This window comes from Ammospiza nelsoni, chromosome 29, assembly GCF_027579445.1.
Source record: "Ammospiza nelsoni isolate bAmmNel1 chromosome 29, bAmmNel1.pri, whole genome shotgun sequence".
Lineage (NCBI taxonomy): Eukaryota > Metazoa > Chordata > Aves > Passeriformes > Passerellidae > Ammospiza > Ammospiza nelsoni.
Genome location: NC_080661.1, coordinates 1,747,364 through 1,766,707, shown reverse-complemented (window position 1 = coordinate 1,766,707; position 19,344 = coordinate 1,747,364). Strand labels below are relative to the sequence as shown.

The 19,344-nt window shown below is 52.2% G+C and overlaps 1 protein-coding gene across 1 annotated transcript; it reads left to right on the top strand.

Annotated features, from left to right (window-relative positions):
- The first annotated feature begins 4,102 nt into the window (after positions 1-4,102).
- Positions 4,103-18,882, top strand: LOC132085199 (serine/threonine-protein kinase pim-2-like). Its single transcript, XM_059490568.1, has 8 exons — positions 4,103-4,305; positions 8,627-8,702; positions 13,676-13,768; positions 16,390-16,971; positions 17,095-17,145; positions 17,343-17,709; positions 18,351-18,527; positions 18,776-18,882. The coding sequence occupies exons 1-8, from the start codon at positions 4,103-4,105 to the stop codon at positions 18,880-18,882; spliced, it is 1,656 nt and encodes a 551-aa protein (XP_059346551.1).
- Positions 18,883-19,344: the final 462 nt, after the last annotated feature.

Below are 19,344 nucleotides of genomic sequence, written 5' to 3'. Positions count from 1 at the left end.
GTCACGTAATAGGCGGAAAAACAAACACCATAAGCAGCAAAAGCTGCCGTGGCCAGATGGTGAAGCATGGTAGCAGTGTTGTGAGAGTTCACCACAACACTAGAAAACACAAGGCTCTTGTCAGTGGGCAGCTACCCACTGACAAATTCCCCAACCAGGAGGGTTCTCCTGATACGAGCAAGCACTAGGGCTGCTCTGACACTCAGGCCTTCCGTGCACCAAGGCCACCTTCTGATGTCACTACGACAATGTGGCAACCATGCCCTGACATCACAAAGCAAACATTCCATGTCAGTCTGTGAATTTATGCCAAGCAATAACCAACCTTCCCTACAGCAAACACAAAAGAGCCTGGGAAGTTCTTCTCTGTCACAAAGCAGCACAAATTCCCTTCATGGGCCAAACCCTGTTGTTCAGGGATCCAAGAGGAACTCCAAGAGTTTCAAGGGGGACGGGAAAGAGGACTATGGGAGGATATATTACATTACCATCACTACACATTTGAACATCCACATAGCATCTACTTCTTAATTGTCAGAGCCAACCATTGCATTATTCGTCTAGAACACACAGAACCAGGAGAGAAGCCACTGTTGGCATCACAGCTGAAATGCTTCCTAACAAATCTCCCCACATATTTGCACCTTTATTGGACATGCCCAGGGCTCCGGTGCGTGTACATCTCTGCCTTTCTTCCCCTTTGGCAGCAGTTGAACTGGCAGCATCTGCCCGCCAGCAGCAGCTGCTCCCAGCTGGGAACGCCACTGGCGGTGCTGATTTCCAGAGGCTTCTGTGTGCCAGGGGAAGCCAAGGCAGGAGCGGGTTGAACGGTGCTGGCGCTGCTGCTGCTCTGTGCCAGAGAGCCCCGGCTGGGCAGGGCACGGTGCCCACTGCGCTGCAGGCTCCTTCTCCTGCCACAGCTGGGCACACCTGGCAGCAAGGCATGACAACTTGTGGGCAAGCCAAGGCGTTTCTGGGGCTGCACTGCTCTGCACACACCCAGCACACCTGCAGCACACAATTTTAACCCTCAAACTGGTAAACCAAAGGGAAACAGGTGGAGAATATTTCATTTCAACCATTCTTTATGCTTCAATAGAAATGACCAAAATGAAAGCTACCAAGCAGGGCCCAATCCACACTGCCAGCTCAGTGTGAGAAAAGAGGCATTACTTTATTTCAGTGCTGGGTGTGTGAGGAATCACTTCCCTGAAACATGCACACCCACGCGTTAGTATCCATGGAACTAAGACATTACCTTCATTACTTTTATTCATTACTTTGCTGAAACTCACAGGCTAAACATCTCACAAAGTATTTGACATGTTTAAATCACTTCCCCAAAATTACTGACATTTAGAGTAGGGGTCTCTTGAGGGTCTCTGGTAGTCATGTGGTGAATATCCTGTTCCTCAAATTCTCCTTCCATGGTTAAGAGCCTTCTTCTCCTTGAATGCATTGCAGCTACCTCCTCAGTAGGCCCACTGTCTTTATTCTCAAGGCTGACATCAACTTGCACACATTAACCACTGGCATGAGGGAAGGTACAACTAAGCACTGCCTGTTAAAGCTTAACAAATTCACAATTTGTTGCACGTCAACACTTCCCCAACATCTCTCGTTCCTTCTCTGGGAATCAAACACAAGCATTTTGTGATCACTGAGCCCAAGGCCGCCTCCAACCCTCCTGTCACCCAGCAGCCCTTCTCTCCTCACAAACAGCAGGCCCAGCAGTGCCTTCCCTCACTGGCTCAGTCCCCAGCTGTGTCAGGAGTTCTCTGTCACACACTCCAGGACCATCCTGGACTGTTTGCTCTCCGCTGCACTCTGTTGCCAGCAGACACCCCCACCCTGTTCCATGCCCCTTGCAGAACCCTGCACCTGCTGTCCATGGTCACCTGGAAGGGGAGGCACTCACGGCAGAGATGCACCAGCTGCCCTGGGCAGGAACCAAAACCCTCTGGGGCACAGCTGCTGGCCTGGGTCTGGCACAGCTCTGCACGCCCCACTCCTCATGAGCTTTGGGCTGGAAATGCAATTGCACTTTCTGCCTCATGGAGAAACACCAGGGCTGCACAAACAACGGCCAGCAGGCCACATCCCAAAGGCACTGCAGCATGGAGCTGAGAAGGAAGAAGACCCTTCCCCAATTCCTAACCATACCAAAACCACCATAATTGGGATTTTTAATCTTCTGAATGTAGAGTTCATTCACAGGGTGACAAGGGAATCTTCCAATGGAGTTGAAGTTTGGTAGAGTTTTTATTCTGAGTCCTACTCAGACTGTTGATTTGAAAATTTATTTTAAAATATTTTTTAAAAGGCTGTGCAGTCATATGGTTTTGTTCTAATACCAAAATGGCCAGATGAAATGTACTGGCATTTTAATTACAAGCAAACTGATTAGTCTGTGAAAGCTTTCCTGCAGAATAGCCACTAAACAAGAAATGAAAATCTGTGGACTGTTGACTTTGCAAATTTCTACTAAACTTATCAGACAATGAGGCATTTTTAGGTAGATCATAGAGCAAATTAATTCCTATGGATAACTTGATTTGGATAAACCTGTTGATTTCAAATTAAAACTGCCAGCACATACTAAGTGGAAATCTGAATACTCACTTCTATGAGCTCTGAATTATTAGATAGTCATATCTAATTACCACCATATTAACAAAAATTAACATTCTGGCTATTTTTTTACTTACAGACAGCTCTTCAACACTCTTTGTAACATCAGAAAGAGAGTTTGTAGCAATGTGAACCATGGGTTGGTGGAGCATTGCAGAAGGCTCCTATGCCAGCACTAAACGTTCACATTTACCATGGCATCCCTTCTTGCCTTTAATTCCAAGCTACAGCTCAGTTCCTGCAGTACAGATTCACACTTGTAGTCTGTATTTGCAGCTCGTTCTTACTTCCCTGTCCAGACAAAAATCATGCTTGGATTTCAAATCAAAATAAAACGAGGAGAGGGTCAGGTTATGGATAGGTATAGCAAGAACAAAGAAATTTTTTCACAAATATGTTGAAAAGTTGTTTGTACTGGCTGCAAAAATGGCAGATTAAAGACTTGCACCCTAAATTGCAAGCTGAGGTTTGCCTGTTCTTTCTGGACTGATTTCTTGAGGCCAGACACTGAACCTAATCAGTAAGAAAATCAAAACCACAGGAGTAGTTTGGAGAATATTGTAAATTATTCTGTCATGATGCTTTTTGCCTAAAAGTTCTGGCCATCATCCGATTGGAGTAATTAGAGGAGATTGAAGCCATCACACTGTGCCTGTGCACACAATTCCTTCCCAGGGGTAATCCATGAAGCAACGCTGACAAACCCACACCAGCAGCTGCTGCCACACAGCCATGAAGGTAAGAATATGTATTTCTGCTACACTTGGACAGCTGAAGATGCCTCTGCTGAGCTAATTTTAGTGACTGCTCACCACAGATGAGACCTTGTGGTCTGTCTCCAGCAAGTCAGGGCAGTTAATATTCTGCCTAAATGAAGTGAGTCTAGCAATACATAGACCATGGGGCCTGAGGAAAGCCAGCAGCCTTGGGAGATTTAACTAGTTTCCATATCTTTCTTTTTACTAATTTATTGCAGTCAATTTTTTCAAGAATGGAAACTTTCGGCACACCATTGGCTGGAAAGTTGGTCAATCTTCCATTCATGACTCCCCTGAAAGCATCACCCCACTGTTTTTATCAGTAGCTCTTCCATCATCATGGCTCACACAGCATTTCCTGCAGCTCTTCCTGGAGTCAGGGAAAGGCACCAGGAGAAGGGGGAGAAAGCTGTGTGCAGAGACTGTGTCAGCTACAGAGACATTTGTTTCCTCTGATTTGGCTGAATGGCTGCAGGAGCCTTGCTGGCACTGCTGGCGGGGTGGCCTTTTGCAGGGCTGGGCAGAGTTTGGGGCCCAGGATCCCTGCTCTCGGTGGGACACCAGGGTGAGCAGCCCCTGTCCCAGGCAGGAGCAGAGGTTCTGTGGCTCTGCCCTGGGCACAGGGACCTGCCACTGCCACGAGCTCCTGCCGCAGCTCCTCTGGGGCAGCTCCTGCTCTGCAGTGATGATGGGTGCAGCTGGGGGTGGCTGCAATGGAGGGGGGCTTCCAGTGGGCTCTGCTGGTCTGCCACACTGAGCCAGCAGAGCTTCTGGAAGGAGCCTCCTCTTGTGAGCTGCTGGAGCTGGAGCTGACACTGGCCACAGAGCCGCTGTGCTCATCCCTGACAGGCCCAGAGCACAGCAGCCTCTGGGCCTCCTTGCTGCACCATGGCACTGAGGAGGCCATGGACCAGAGGTTCAGTATGCGTGACTCAGTTTCCTGATAAACTGTGCTAAGAAAACTCTGCATCCCTCCTGCCAGATCTAAGACACTCCAAGAAATCTGTTGGCACATTGGGAACTCAGAATTGTTTGAATTTTGAACAATTGTCCTAGGAGCGCTTTTGATGGTTTTTGTCATTTTGTGTTGATTCAGTTGATCCTTCAGAGAAGCTTTCCTAATAATATAAAACAGGAGGAATTGTGGAGACCCTGGGGGGGCATTCCCTGGTCTAGGGAGACACAAGAAGCTCCCCTCAAAAAGCTGTTAGACCCCATTGGCTCCTTGCCCTGTTCCTATGTCTGTTCCTGTGTTCCTGAGCCACACCTTCCCTATTCCCTGATTGGCCCCCTCATCTTTGTACTGCCCCGAGATCAGGGTCAGCCCCCAGGCCCCTGTGGAGACAAAGTGAGACCCTCTGTGTGTGGGTGCTGGGAGCTGAACATCTCCCTGCACAGCTGAATAAAACATCTGTGGAGATCATGCAAAGGTCCTTTTTGCTTCTTTACCCTGGACTATGCTAGCAGCAATTCAGACTGCTACAGAGGAGAAGCTGCAGTACTGGCACCAAGAGTTGGCAACTTGACCACAGGCACAGAGGGCGTGCAGGATGCTGCTCTGTGAATTCCTTAACCAGCCATCTCTGGTGCTGGCATATTCCCTCCAGCTTCTGCTGCAGCCAGGGCCACCTTTGGGCCAGCAGATGACATTGTTATTTGAAAAATTCAGCCCATACCTTGGGCAGGAGGCCATCCACAGGCTCTGGTCCTGCAGCCCCTGCTCAGCTGGGGACAGTGCTCCCTGTGGGGAAGATGGAGCAGCCATCACAGGGTCTTGGGGGCTGCTTTCAGCAAGGTGGCCAGGCTCTCTCCCTGCTGGACTCTAGCAATTGTTTGGGGGAGCTGATGGCACATTGTATGTAGTCCTGTTCATCCTACTCAGAAAACCTGACAGCTTCTATCATTCTTCTGCAGAGTGGGCATGCTGGATTTCTCTTTTCCCACTGCAGGATGCAGCCCAGGCAGAATTGGTGGTGACAGGGCAGAGAAGAATTCACATCCTTCTTAGTGACCTGGCAGATGGGGCAGCTCCATTCTGTCCCCATGGCCATGTCTGTCTGTCCCAGTAGCGGGGAAGAGCTGAGGACCTTGAGCTGCTCTCATCAGCAATCTTGCTTGGCCAGAGCCCAAGCTCAAGCCAGAGTGGTCCAGACTCTGTCAATGCCCAAATAGAAGCAGGAAGGGATGTTGTATCACAATGCATTCCTTGGTGAAGGAGGTCCATGGCAGCCTCAAGAGGCACCTCAGACACTCAACAGTCAAGGCAATAACATATGGACAGGACACAGATGGCAGTTCATGGCTGGGAGAGCATTCGTAGACATATCCAAGGACAAATTTCCCAGGAACTCTCCCCAGCTCTGGGATCTGCCCATTAGCTCTGTCAGAAGCTTCAGCAGAACAACCAAAGTCCTAAAAAGCAGCTTCCAGACACTTTTCCTACCATCCTGCCTGAGCAGCCGGGTTGCTTGCTGCAAAACACTCTTCTTCTCCTCTTCCCCAAAGCCCTGTGGACACTTGCAGCCAAAATAAAAAGCTCCTGGCCCTCTGTGTGATGTGATCCTACAGTTTTTATATTTCCATGCTGGGATGAAAGAAAGCTGTGCACTTGGCCTTCCTGCAGGCTGAGGTGGTGCCAGCAGATATCCTGCTGCATTTTTGGGGAATGTGTGACGGCGAGTGGAGAGGGTGACAGAGAGGCCGAGATCATAGAGTGGAAACTCAGCTCCAGAGTGGCAGTGCAGACTCTCCCTGCTGAATGCCTGCTGGGGCTGGCAAAGAAGGAAAATGCCCCAATAACAGCCCGGTGGCACTGTGTCTCAGGGACAGGTACAGGGAGGTGACAACAAACAGCAGCATGGCCCGGTCTCACAGCCTCTAGGAAGCAGTGACAGAGGGGCCTCATGTGCCAGAGGTTTCAGAAAGGCTGTCTTCTCAAATAGCCACTCTAAAACCCCTCTCTTTGCTTCTTGGGATTGTGAATGCTTTTGACAGCCACAGCATCCTGGGGTAACGCGTTCCACGATTTCATTAAGCACTCCTTGAAAAGCACCTCCCATTGTTCATCTGAGCTGCCAGCCTGGTCATTTCAGAGGGTGCTGCCTTGGTGGAGAGAAAAATCAATCTTCTGCCTTTCAGGGAGCTGAACGAGAAGGGACTCTTCACCATCCAACACCTGGCTGGGTCCCATTCAGAGGTCCTGCTTTGAAGACTTGGTGAAGTTTGCTTGGCAGTTACCAGCGAGGTGAGAACATTGTTCTGAGTTGTCCCCCATACTTCATACACGGTGTGTAGAGTAGGTATGTGCTTGTTCATCTCCATGTGTGCTCAGGGTCTGCCTTCATTTCTGGTTTTAGACCTGACATTTCTAATGTCTGTCAGCTGGCTGTAGGATCTGTAGGTACATGCAGCTGTATTTACTGGCAGGTTGGGTATCTGACATTCATCTTTGACTGTGGTGCCTTCATAATGCAATGTGCAAATGCAGAAACTAAGACACTAATGATGTTATTTGCCAGTGTTCCAGTCTCTGCCCAAGCTATAATTCAACGCTGCAAATTATTCTGTAGACCTGAGCCTGTGTTTTCTGTTTCCTGGCATAGAAGCCAGAAATTGGTGCCAGAGTAAGCGCCTTTCTGTGCTTGTGCTCTCCTGCTATTCTTGTACTTGTGTGTTCCTCTGGACACAGTGGGATGTGTTGTCATTTCCTGGGACTTCTGTTGAAGGCAACTGGTTTTCTTTTCCAGGTGATTCTTATGTTTCCCCTCATGGCTTCCCCAGGTGACCAACCTCCGTTCCAAGGTGTCCTGCTCTGCCATTGTCACTCTGGGAGAGCTCTCTGTGACCTTGAAGAAAGACATGGACTCTGAGGTGGATGAGGTTGCTCGGGTCCTTCTCCAGATGGTGTCCAGCTCCCCAGAATTTGTTCAGAAAGCAGCCAGTCAGACCCTGGGGATCCTGGTGGAGAATGTGACTCCTGCACGAGCAATGACTGCTCTCATGGACATGGGAGTCAAGTAGGTTCTTCTTCTTTTAGTGATATTCTTCGCCTTCATGTGTGTGGGAGGGAGAAGGGATGAGACAGAGAATGGGAATGGTTGGAGGGAAGGGTCCTATATCCTGCATCTTCTATGAACTCAGTGACTTGATTCTCCAACCAACCTCACTTCTGTCCTCTCGTCACCTATTTCTGCCCTCCTGCAGCCCATCAGTTCTCAGAATCACAGAAGTGTAGAATATGGGGAGTTGAATGGGCCCATCAGGACCATGGAGTCCAGCTCCTGGCCTTGCCCAGAACAGCCCAAGGGTCACACCAAGTGCCTGAGATTTTTCTCCAAATGCTCCTTCAGCCCTGTCAGGCTTGGTGCTGTGACCACTGCCCTGGGCAGCCTGTTCCAGTGCCCAACCACCCTCTGGGTGAAAAACCCTTTTTCCTGATATCCAGACTAAAGCTCCTCTGACTCAGTTTCCTGCTGCTTCCTGGAGTTCTCCCAGTCTGTCAGATTTTCCTAGATGTGGTGACTGATGGGGAAGTGAAAGTGCCTGCAAATGCTGAGGATAGAGCCTTGTGCTTTTGTGGGCAGAGGGGCAATTGCAATTGCAGCTGTGAGCAGTGTTTGGTATTTCACAGTGCTAACCACAGAGGCCCTGGGAAAACCATGTCTCCTCATGATGCCACTGACTTGGGAAATGAGGAGGGTCCTTGCTGGGGCGTGGAGCACATGGGGGACAATCTGCTGGGTGTGGCACAGCCTGCACAGCAGGTGCAGCTCCTGCCAAAGGAGTCTTGTATGACTGTCCTGGCTTAGAGCTCTACTTTCTATGCAAACTGATGTTCCATGTTAGCCTTGAGAAGATGAATCACTCTACAGGCACCTCCACAGGCTGACAGCCATGGGACAGCTGAAGCAAATGCTGCCTTAAATGTTGGTGCTGGGCCTGATAGTTCCCAAGAGACACTCTCTAGAACAGGACAGCCTGGCTAAACTGCCTGCCACCCTTTCCTCAGCTTTGCAATGGGGTAAAACATTCAGATGGATCCATTGCCAAGCCCCACAGAAGAAATAGGCTGCATTGCTGGATATTCTGCAACTTCACAGCCCACAACATGTTTTACCTGCATTTGTTGTTTTCCAGAGTTCTGCAGATTTTGGGATACATGGGTGAAAAGAGCCTCAATCCTGCTGCAGGTCTCTGTGGTGTGCATCTGCCCCTACTCTCTCCATTGTTCTTCCTAGTCATGGCATGGGGGGCCTGAAGCAGCTCCAGACGGAGGACAAGGTGAAGGCAATCATGGCTCAGCCTCACACAGAGGTGAGGGGGGAGCTGGGCCAATCTCTGCTGGGAGGAAGGGTCTTGTGGCAGCCCAGAGAGGCTGTGCACATTGCCAGGGAACAGCTGTGCCCTGCACGTGCCCCTGCGATGAGCTGTGCTGCTGCCAGTGCCCCTGGAGCTGTGGGGCTGCTGAGCTGTGGGGCAGGCAGAGGAGCAGGAGGGTGCATGTGCAGCTGAGCCATTCCTGGGGAGCACAGGGCTCTGGGCTCCCTGCTGTCCCAGGGCAGCCCAGAGGCCTGGCTGTGCCTGTGCCAGCTCTGGGCAAGTGGCTCAGGGTTTGCCCTGGCCTGCCTCAGTGTCTGCCAGCAGGAGCATGTTTCCCTGTGCAGCTGTTTGGACATTTCCAGGAAATGTGTCCCAGGAAATGGGGAGCTTCAGATGCTTTAGGTTTGCATGGAGGCCTCTGTTAAACTTTGTGTCTCCATTTTGCAGATCTGACTGGTTACAGTCTTACCGAAAAGTTTTCTCTGGACACTTCTGATGTTCCCTCACCCACAAAGTCCTCGCCTCCCGTCCAGAAGAGCTCTCTTTCCTCCAAGCTCAGGAAGAAGCTGCCGCCTGTATGGAGAGTGTTTGAAGAATAGGATTGATGCATTAGGCTTCATAGTTACAGCTGTACATATGTTCTGATCTTTAGATGTAGATTGAATTACTGTGTTTTGATTGTATCTTTAAAATTTGATGACACACTTTTAATTGTATATATTTTATTTTGATGATGAAAAAAAAGTAAAAAATAAGTAACATTTAAATAAACCAAGAGGAGAATGTGAGACCAGGACCTGCTAGCCTAGAGATTATGGGAGTGCAGCTCACTCAGTGTGCCAGTGTCTCACCACATCCTTTCCTCATTGGGCCTCTCCTCTTCCTCTTTGGCCATTTTTTCATTGTGTCATTTGTGCTGCCGTTTTAAACTTGTCATTGTAACAGGGCCACACATTGACATGTTTGGGGGACAATGGATCCAAAAGATCCTGTCTAGTCAAAGGTTTCCTACCTAGGTGTGTTCTGTGCTCACTAAAGGCCTGAGCAAAGAAACCAAGAGAAGTGTGCCCAAATCCCAAAGCTTTGCTCCTTTGCAATCTCCCACAGATCTGGCTCACAGGTGTCTTCAATCACAATTCCATAGGTAAGACGAGGTCATGGATTTCACTGGGAAATGATGCACTGCTTTGGCAAAGTCACCTGTATGTATATTTACCCGGGACAGCAGTGCAGCTGTGTTGTTTGCACCTTGTTTGCAGAAGGATGAGTGCCCTGGGAGGCCAATAACAAGTGGCAAGGGTTCCTCAAATCTGCACTGCATCCTGGCTGCCATTCAGCCCAGAGCTAGGGGATCATTTGTTCCCAGGGACCAGTGCTTGCCAGTGGAATGAATTCCTACACAGCTGGAAGAAGCAAATCTGGATTTAGCTCCAGCTGTTGGTAGGCTGCATGATCATTGACAATGCTGCCCTTCCAGAAATTATTCTGCAGTTTCCTTTCATAGTAATTTGAAGCTTTTAAACTTCACATTTCAATGTGATTTACCTTAGGGAAAAACACTTCTGGGCCCGGTGCAAACTTAAACCTTTCGACAGCAAAGTCCTCACGGTTGCCAGCTTCTGATGTCACACAATGTCACCTGGCTGCATGTGTTTGCTTAGCTCTGGGTCTATCCTAGCCTAGTAAAGCCCAGGCAGGGTGGCACATTGCAGGGAAAATTGGTCCATGAGCTTCTGGGGTTGCCATCAGCAGCAGAGTCAATGTGCCCTTTGGGGATTCCTCTGGAGACAAAATTAGGGACCTACTCCATGCCACAATATTCTCTTAGATCTTTCTAAAATATCCTGGAAAAGGCTGTGAAACTTCACATCTCCTTGCACACCCACTGTTTGAATAGGGGCATTTTTGTCCCTCCTCAAAGTCATTGCTCTTGCACATCAGAAACATGAACATCCACCAACAGGAATGATGCATGGTCCTGCTGCTGCTGCTGCAGAGGACTGGACAGTGCAGGCCTGGGTATTACCAATATGAGCACTTAATTAGCATTTCATGCTCCTTCAAGCTGCCCAGATCCCAGGGCTTTTTGTTTCAAAGCAGCCACTGCACCATCTCTAGGGAAGAACAGGAAATGGGAAACAGCGACTGCCAGCCTTGCAGGGGTGTGGGGGAAAAACCTGAAGTGTCTGCATCAAAAGATGAATGTGAAGAGTGTAATTGCCAGAGCAAACGCTTTGTTAGGATAGCAGGAGCAGTTCTTTACTGCATGCTTGCATGAAGATCATTTGGGATCTCTTTTTTATGTCTCATGCAGAAAAGGAGCTCTTAATAATACCATGCTACTTAAACCAGATTGGAATGCAGCTCTGTAGTGGTTCACAATGTAGCAGACTGCCTGCTGTGTCACTGCCAGCCCTGCTGAGCCTGCGAGGGACTGTAGTGTATCCCATGCCTGTTTTGCCTCCAAGCAAAGCTTGGTTTTCCTTATTAGTGTGGAGTAAATACAAGAGTAATAAAATGGGCAATTAAACTGGCCACTTTGGAGGATATGCTCATGCTTTGGCATGTCAGTCCTGTACCTCATGCATCCAAGGCTTGTTACTCATCATGAAATATTTTAACAAAAAAAAAAAAAACAGCTCTCATGTTACATCTGAATAAAATTGCATCAGATCATCAAGAATTCTGCTGACAGGAACAAGACAAGAGCCTTCCGACACTCACTTGCAGCTGTCCTGGATTGCTGCAGCCCTTTGTGCAAAGCTGCTGCAGACAGAGTGTTTGGAGTTGGTTTGGGCCTTTATGAAAGATCTGTGGAGCAGTGTGCAGGGCTCTCCTGGCAGGAAACTGTTTGTCCAAGCCCAGGGACACGGTGCCGGCAGGAGCGGAGCGGCCCCGCTCCCAGCCCGAGAGTCTGTGAGCTGAGCCACGCCGGGGAGACAAGGCAGCGAGGGGCTCCAGCCCAGCTGCTTCACTGCCCTGCCCGCTCCATGGAGCTCTGCCGTGGGAGAAAGCCGACACCGGATGAGTCCCCGAGCTTCCATCAGCTGCTGGAACTGCTCCGTGACAGCTCCTGTTCTTCCGAGAGAGACCCCGGCGCCTTCTTGGAACGCGTGTCATGGGGGGATTCTGTTTGATAATAAACTGTTGGGGGTTTTCCACTTTCATCTATCAGTAATAATTCCCTATTGCTGGAAAGGGGTTGTTGGAACCCTTTAGAGGAGACGACTTCTTGCACAATATCCTGTTTGAAGTTGTCTCAAACTGTGTGAGACAGATGGCTTCACACAGGAGCATCCACAAGGCTGCTGAGGAGAAGGCACAGAGGAAGACAAACCCAGTATTTCTGAGAGAAACTCCTTGACACCAAACCAACCTGAATTGTCAAACAGCATACCTGATGTTTCAAGACATGGGCCAGAGGGGAAACCTTTCAGTGTGTTTGGTCCAGGCTGGGCTATGCTTGAGGCAAAGGTGTGTCAGTGTGTTGGATAATACTCTTTTCTTGACCTAGAGATGGGGCAACTGAAAGGTGTTTTAAAAACTTCTGTTCCATTTTCAGTCTCATGAGAAGGGTGAGACAATACAGATGTTATAATACGCGCCATCACAATCAGAAGCCAACTACTTCCTAATTATAATACATTATAAGCGTTTCTTGGTCTATCAGCCTTTTGCCATGCCATGTTGTAGATGCCTTAAAGCCAATTATTTAAAACTACTCTTTGTGGGTCCCACTACAATGCATCTTTCATAGCTCTGTTTTTCCAAAATCTTATTTGCAAGGCCATCTTTTGAAACTTTTTTCCAGCTGCATTTCTCTCTCAACAATATCTGTCCTATTCCATGGAAATTTTAAAGTTAGCATTTCTTGTCTCAAGATTTATATACAGATTCATACTTTGTGGGCCTTCTATTAGGCTCTAAAAACTTTCTACAAATCCATTTCCCACATCAGTGCACTTGGCTCCTTCTCTCCTCATTGTGCCTGGCAAGCACAGGAGCCCAGAGCTCCTGCAGAACCCATCACAGCACTCAGTGGAAGCAAACTTGTGTCCAGTCCTCACCTGGAGCTCTGGTGCCCAGCATTCCACCACACTGGAATGAGGAACTGTTCCTGCTCTTTCAGAAGGAGCTAAGGAGCTTTGGCCTTCAGATCAATTGTCTGCAGGCTGCTGCAGTGCCTGGTGCTGCTCCCTTGCCAGAGGCACCCCAGGGCAGGGGGGCACATCTGGGCTGCTGTGTCTGCCTCTGGGGCTCCCTGTTCTGGGCAGTGAGGAGGAGCTGCAGAGGCTCTGCAGGACTGACAGGATGGGCTTTGGGGCTGGCAGGAGAAGCTGAGGGACCTGGGCTGCTGGAGCTTCTGAAGAGGAGGCCTAGAGCTCCTCCTGCAACTGCTCCAAGTATTCTTTCAGAGAATCCCAGAATTAGCAAGGTTGGAAAAGATCTTGGAGATCATCAAGTCTACCCTGTGCCCTGAAACCGCCTTGTCTCCCCTGGGCCTCCTCTCCTCCAGGATAAACAACCCCAGCTCCCTCAGCTGCTCCTCACAGGACTTGTGCTCCAGACCCCTCCCCAGCCTTGCTACCCTTCTCTGGACACGCTCCAGCCCCTCCATGTCCTAAATTGGGGGCCCAGAACTGGACACAGCACTCAAGGTGCTGCCCAAGCAGTGCTGAGCACAGGGAAAGAATCCTTGCCCTGCTCCTGCTGGCCACACCATTCCTGATGCAGGCCAGGAGCCATTGGCCTCCTTGCCCACCTGGGCACACTGCTGGCTCATGTCCAGCCTGCTGTCCCTCAGTCCCTGCAGGTCCCTTTCTGCCTGGCTGCTGTCCAGCCACTCTGGCACCTTGCTAAAGGAGGGAGGCAGGGAGGGAACGGGTCCAGATCCAATCCTTCCTGAAATGTGGTGTTTGCTGGCACTGCCAGTTCCCAGATCTTGATATTTCCCTATTCTGGTACAGCCCAAGTCCAGCAATTTGCTGGCAAAGAAATCCAAAACCAAGCAAAGACCTGGTACCTACAGCAACCCGATCTCGGGTTTGCTGACACCCCCAGTACCCAGATTGGGAATGTTTCAGATGCCTGCACAGCCTAATTCCAGCAGTTTGCTGGCACAGAAAATTAGCATCTGGAAATTTCTCAGTGCCAGCAAAACCTAAATGCAGCAGTTTTCTGGCAAAGAAAGCCAGATCCCAGCAGCTTCCCAGTGCTGCCACCAGCACCACCCAGATCTGGTGTTTGCTGCACAAGCACCCCGATCTTGAAATTTCCCAGTCCTGGCACAGCCCAAGTCCAGCAATTTGCTGGCACAGAAAGCCAAAATCCGGCAATCTCCTGATGCCAATACAGGCACCCAGACCTGGTGTTTGCTGCCACTGCCAGTGCTCACATCTGGATATTTCCCTGTTCTGGCAGAGCCAAGTCCAGCCATTTTCTGGTAAAGAAAGCCAAAATGTGGCAATTCCCTGCTACTGTCATTGGCAATGCCAAGATCTGGTGTTTGCTGGCACCACCAGTGCCCAGATGCGGGAATTTCCCGGTGCCAGCACAGCCCAAGTCTAGTAATTTCTGGCAAAGAAAGCCAAAACCTTGCAAATACCTGGTACCTACAGCAACCCAGTCTTGTGTTTGCTGACACCACAAGTGCCCAGATCCAGAATTTTTCAGGTTTCCTGCACAGCATAATTCCAGCAATATGCTGGCACTGAAAGTTAGCATTTGGCAATTTCCTGGTGCTGGCACATTCCCCACCCAGATCTGGTGTGCGCTGGCACTGCCAGTGCCCACATCTGGCAATTTCCCTCTTCTGGCACCACCCATGTCCAGAATTTGCTGGCAAAGTAAGCTAAAACCTGTCAATTTCCCCTTGCCAGCACTGCACAATCTGGAGTTTGCTGGCCGCAGGATCCCAAGAAATAAGGAAGGAAAGAAGGAAGACAAAGAGGAAGGCATTCAGACCCAGTCCTTCCTGGAGCCTGGAGCCTGAAATGGGCTGTTTGCTGCCACTGCCAGTGCCCAGATCTGGAAATTTCCCTATTCTGGCACAGCCCAAGTGCAGCAATTTGCTGGCACAGAAATCCAAAACCCATGGCAGCTTCCTGCTACTGGGTCTGGCTCCACCCACATCTTGTGTTTCATGTAACCAGAACCCAGATTTGGAAATTTCTCAGTGCCAGCAGAGCACAAATCCAGCAGATTTCTATCACTGGCAACGACATCACCTAGATCTGGTGTTTGCTGGCAGTGCCAGTGTCCAGATCTGAAAACTTCCTAGTGCTGGCACAGCCCAAGTCCAGCGATTTGCTGGCACAGAAAGCCAAAATTTGGAAATCTGCAGGTTCTGGCTCCAGCACCATCCAGCTCTGGTGTTAGCTGAGACCGCCAGTGCTCAGACTTGGAAACTTCCTGATGCCTTCACAGCCCATGTCTAGCAATTGTTTTTTAGCTAGCTGGAGCAGGGAAGTTCCTTGGACTGTGACTTTCCTTTTTCTTGGAATTGTTTAAACCTGCTCTGGACTGAAAACCCAGACAAACACTGGCAGCAGCTCACACCTGTGGCCCCCTGAGCTCTGGGATGCTGCATTCCAGAACCAGAGGGACTTAGAAGAGACCGAGGGAGCCAACTACAACCCACAAAAAGGACTTTCTGAATGTGCCATCTCTTCAGCACTGTCAGAGGTTTTATTTAATATTATTCATTTTTCATGCTTGTGAATACTTTACTTGTTAAACAAACTGGGGTTTTTCACTTTTCTCAAGGGAAGTCTTTTCCTGAACTAGTCGGGGAGGGGACGCTTGAACTTGCTTTCTAGATGGACCCCTTTTGGAGATTTCCTCCCAAAATTTGCCCTAAACCAGAACAGTCACAATGAAAACTTCACATGTGGCATAATACCCTGATGGAAAATCTTGCAACAGAAACTTGACCTCGTTCTCCATGAGAGGTTCTTGGGGAGAACAGACAGGAGAAGATTCCTGGAAAACTGAAACAGCTTTCCAGAAGTAAAATGAAAATGAAAGAAACAATCTAAGATGTTTTCCCTTACCTATTTCTATGCTCCCCATTTTCATGTTGCATCCCAGTAATTCCAGATGCATCTCATCTCTAAGATTGATGACGTAGTGATTTTTAGACACTAAAATACCATGAGCCACACACAGTTTTCCTTCCCCTGTTTTTACTGCAAAGCAACACTGGAGATGTAAGTGCAGTGCTGGGCTCAGGTAGGAATCCTACCCCAAGGGAAGGTGCCCCGACAGTGTTTGACCCTCAGCAAGGACAACGCCCAGCAGTGAGCGGGGGGGGGGATCGCTGTGCCAGAGTGCAGGAGTCAGGGCTCTGCATCCGGGCTCAAGGCTGAAAAGTTCCCGTGTTTGGGCAGACGGAGGGGCTGTCCCCGGGGCGCGCGGGGCTCGAACGTGGGGCTCGTGGGGCGAGCGGGGAACGGACACGGGGACGAACGGCCCCGGTGCTTCAGTTGCAGCAGCGGCAGCAGCAGCGGCAGCAGCAGCGGCAGCAGCAGCAGCAAACAGATAGTTTTAAACACTCTTTCTATTTCTCTTTTTCTTTCTCTTCTTCTTTCTCTTTCTCTCCCTTTTCCGCTGTCGGGCACCCTTCTCTCGGGGTCCCTTGCCCGGCGTCCCTCTCCTCTCCCCTCCTCCCTCCCCCCTGCAGGGCCGGGCCATGCCCCCGGCCCGCCCCCGGCCCCAGGCGGGGCTGCCCCGTGCCCGGCCCCGGCCGTCCCGCCGCGGTCTCGCCTCCGCCCGGCTCTGGGTGTACTGGCGGTGGCGCTGCTGGGCGGGCATCAGTGCCTGGGGCTGGGGCGGCATCCTCCCCGTTTGCCTCCGCCTGGCCCGAGCCCGGCCCCGGACCCGACCTCGGCCCCGCCCCCGGCCACAGCCCCGGCGCCGGCCCCGGCTCCTCCCGGGGCCTGCGGAGCACACAGGCGGCGCGGCCGCTCCCGCCGCCTGCGCTGCGGCTTCCCCGGCCCGAGCTCCGTCGCTCGGCAACGCGGCCGCCGGCCCCGAGCCTCCCGTGCCGCGTTCCCGGGAGCGAACGCCTGGGCATGGCCGGCCCGGGGCGGGTGAGGGGCTCTCGGGGGCCGTTGCTGGCCCCGGGCCGAGCGCTGACCGCCGCGTCCCGCCCGCAGGGACGGCGCAGGAGGCCCTGCAGGAGCGGCACCGGCTGGGATCGCTGCTGGGGCGCGGCGGCTTCGGAAGAGTCTTCGCGGCCACGCGGCTCTCGGACGGCGCCCCGGTGAGCGGCGGGGCCGGCGGCGGGCGCAGGAGGAGGGGATGGAGGAGGAGGAGGGCGGAGGGCGGAGGATGGGGCTCGCAGTGCGGGCAGCGAGCTCACCCCGCTGCTGCCCTTGGCTTGCAGGTGGCCATCAAAAGGGTGCCACGGAACCGCGTCCGGCACTGGGGCGAGCTGGTGAGTGAGCGGGGCCAGCAGCCGGGGCTGCCGGCCGGGGATGAGCCGAGGCCCGGCAGGGTGGGAGCCGCCAGGACGCCCCGAGGGAGAGTGGGCGTGGGGCCAGCGCAGGGCGCAGAGCATCCCGGGCTGGCTGAGGGCTTCCCCAGGCCTGGCACGGCATCAGCCCCACTGACGGCGTCGTGCTCCTTCCGCAGCCCGACGGCACCAGCGCACCCCTGGAGGTTGTGCTGCTGGCCAAGGTGTCCACTGGCTTCCCCGGTGTGGTCCAGCTGCTGGAGTGGCTCGAGCTCCCCAACTGCATCGTGATGGTGCTGGAGCGGCCAGAGCAGTGTCAGGACCTGCAGCGTTTCATTCGGGCACGGCGGTTCCTGCCCGAGGAGGAGGCGCGGGGGCTGTTCCACCAGGTGCTGGAGGCTGTGCGGCACTGCACCAGCTGCGGGGTCCTGCACAGGGACATCAAACCAGGGAACATCCTGGTTGACCTGGACACCGGGCAGGCCAAACTGATTGACTTTGGCTGTGGCACCTACCTGCAGGACACAGTCTACACTCACTTTGCAGGTGAGCCTACCCAGGGCTGTGCTCCTGCTGCTGACATCTCATGGCCCAACATCTCCCAGCCCAAGCTGGCTGTGGCAGCGGGGATTCTCCCTTTTGCTGCCAGTCAGGGCACTGAATCTTCAGCTGAGTTACTTTAGAGCCGGGCTGGGTGGGCAGCCATCTTCCAGCCCTGCTGGCAGCCTCTGCCAGCCACTCTGCCCAGGACTGGGACAGGGCTGGGGCAGCCAGCCCGACCAAACCCCCGTGGGTGGGGGTAGCAGAGAGGGAGGGCGGAACCTGTGCCCCAGCCACTTTGGTGTGCAGACGAGAGGAAGGGCTTGGACTGCTCCACTCGCCCTGTTTCCCTTGGCTTCATAATATTTTTGGGGCAATGCAGGCAGGGAGGATATGGGCAGGTTTTTTCCCCAGCATGGAGTGGGTTTTTCCTTTGCATGTCATGGTCGGGCTTAGCCAGGGCTCCCCTCTTCCAGCACCAGAGGCTTCTTTTCCAACCCTAACTTTGTGCACAAGTCCCAGGTGCTGGCGAGAGGGCAGTGGTCACCCTGTGTGCCCCTGATGCAGCCCCTGCAGGTGCAGGGATGCTGGGGCCAGGCTCTGGGAGCAGCAGCATCCCCCTGATGAACTCCATCTGTATTCCATAGGAACACTGTCCTACAGCCCCCCGGAATGGAACGACTTTGGCTGGTACCATGGTGAGCCAGCAACAGTCTGGTCCCTGGGCATCCTGCTGCACCAGATGGTCTGCGGGGAGCACCCTTTCAGGAGGGGCCAGAACCTCAGCTGGGGCCAGCTCCCGCTGCCACAAAGGCTCTCTCAAGGTGGATCCTCTTCTCTGGGCACGGGGGGAATCCCAGTGCTGGGAGCCAGCAGCGGGCTCGTGGGCATCCCGCTCTGGCAGCTGCTGAGGAGGTGGCACATGTCCTGCTCTCCTCCAAAAAAGGGAATTGATGGGAAAGTTTAGGCCCAGCTCTGAGCACATCCAGCATGGCCGGGGAATGGGAATAGTGGGGCAAAGCAGACAGGAGCCTGCTCTGGCTGACCTTCAGTTTCTGCTTTCTCTCCCCAGAGTGCAAAGACCTGATCAGGTGGTGTTTATCCGTGAACTCTTTGGACAGACCCACACTGGAAGACCTGTTCTGTGATCCTTGGATGTGGGATATTCCTCTGCCATAGAAGAAGGGAGAGAGCCACAGGCACACTTTGATCCAGAGCCCTGGTAAGTTCCTACTCCACATATGCCTTGGCAGTCAGAAGCAAAGGAACCCAGCCCTTTTTGTGCTGCCTGTGTCACTGCACCGGGGCCATGGGATGGGAACACGCAGCCCTTGTGCTGGAGCTGAGCTGCTCTGCCCAGCACTGGTGGCCACCATCCCAGCTGGTTTTGCTTGTCCTGGTTCCCTGAAAGCTGAGAGCCTGGTCTGCCCCCAGGGAAGGAGAAGAAGCCCCTGGAGAAGCTGTACCGGGTGGGGATGCTGCTGCTGCTGCTGCTGCTGCTGCTGGAGACAGCAAGGGTGACATCAGTAATGACAAGCTCTTCCTCAGCCTGGCCGCGGGAGGCTGAAGGTGATGGACTTTGATTCTGGCACCTTCTTCAAAGCCAAACTCCACAGGGAATTTGCAGGTGAGTCCCCACCC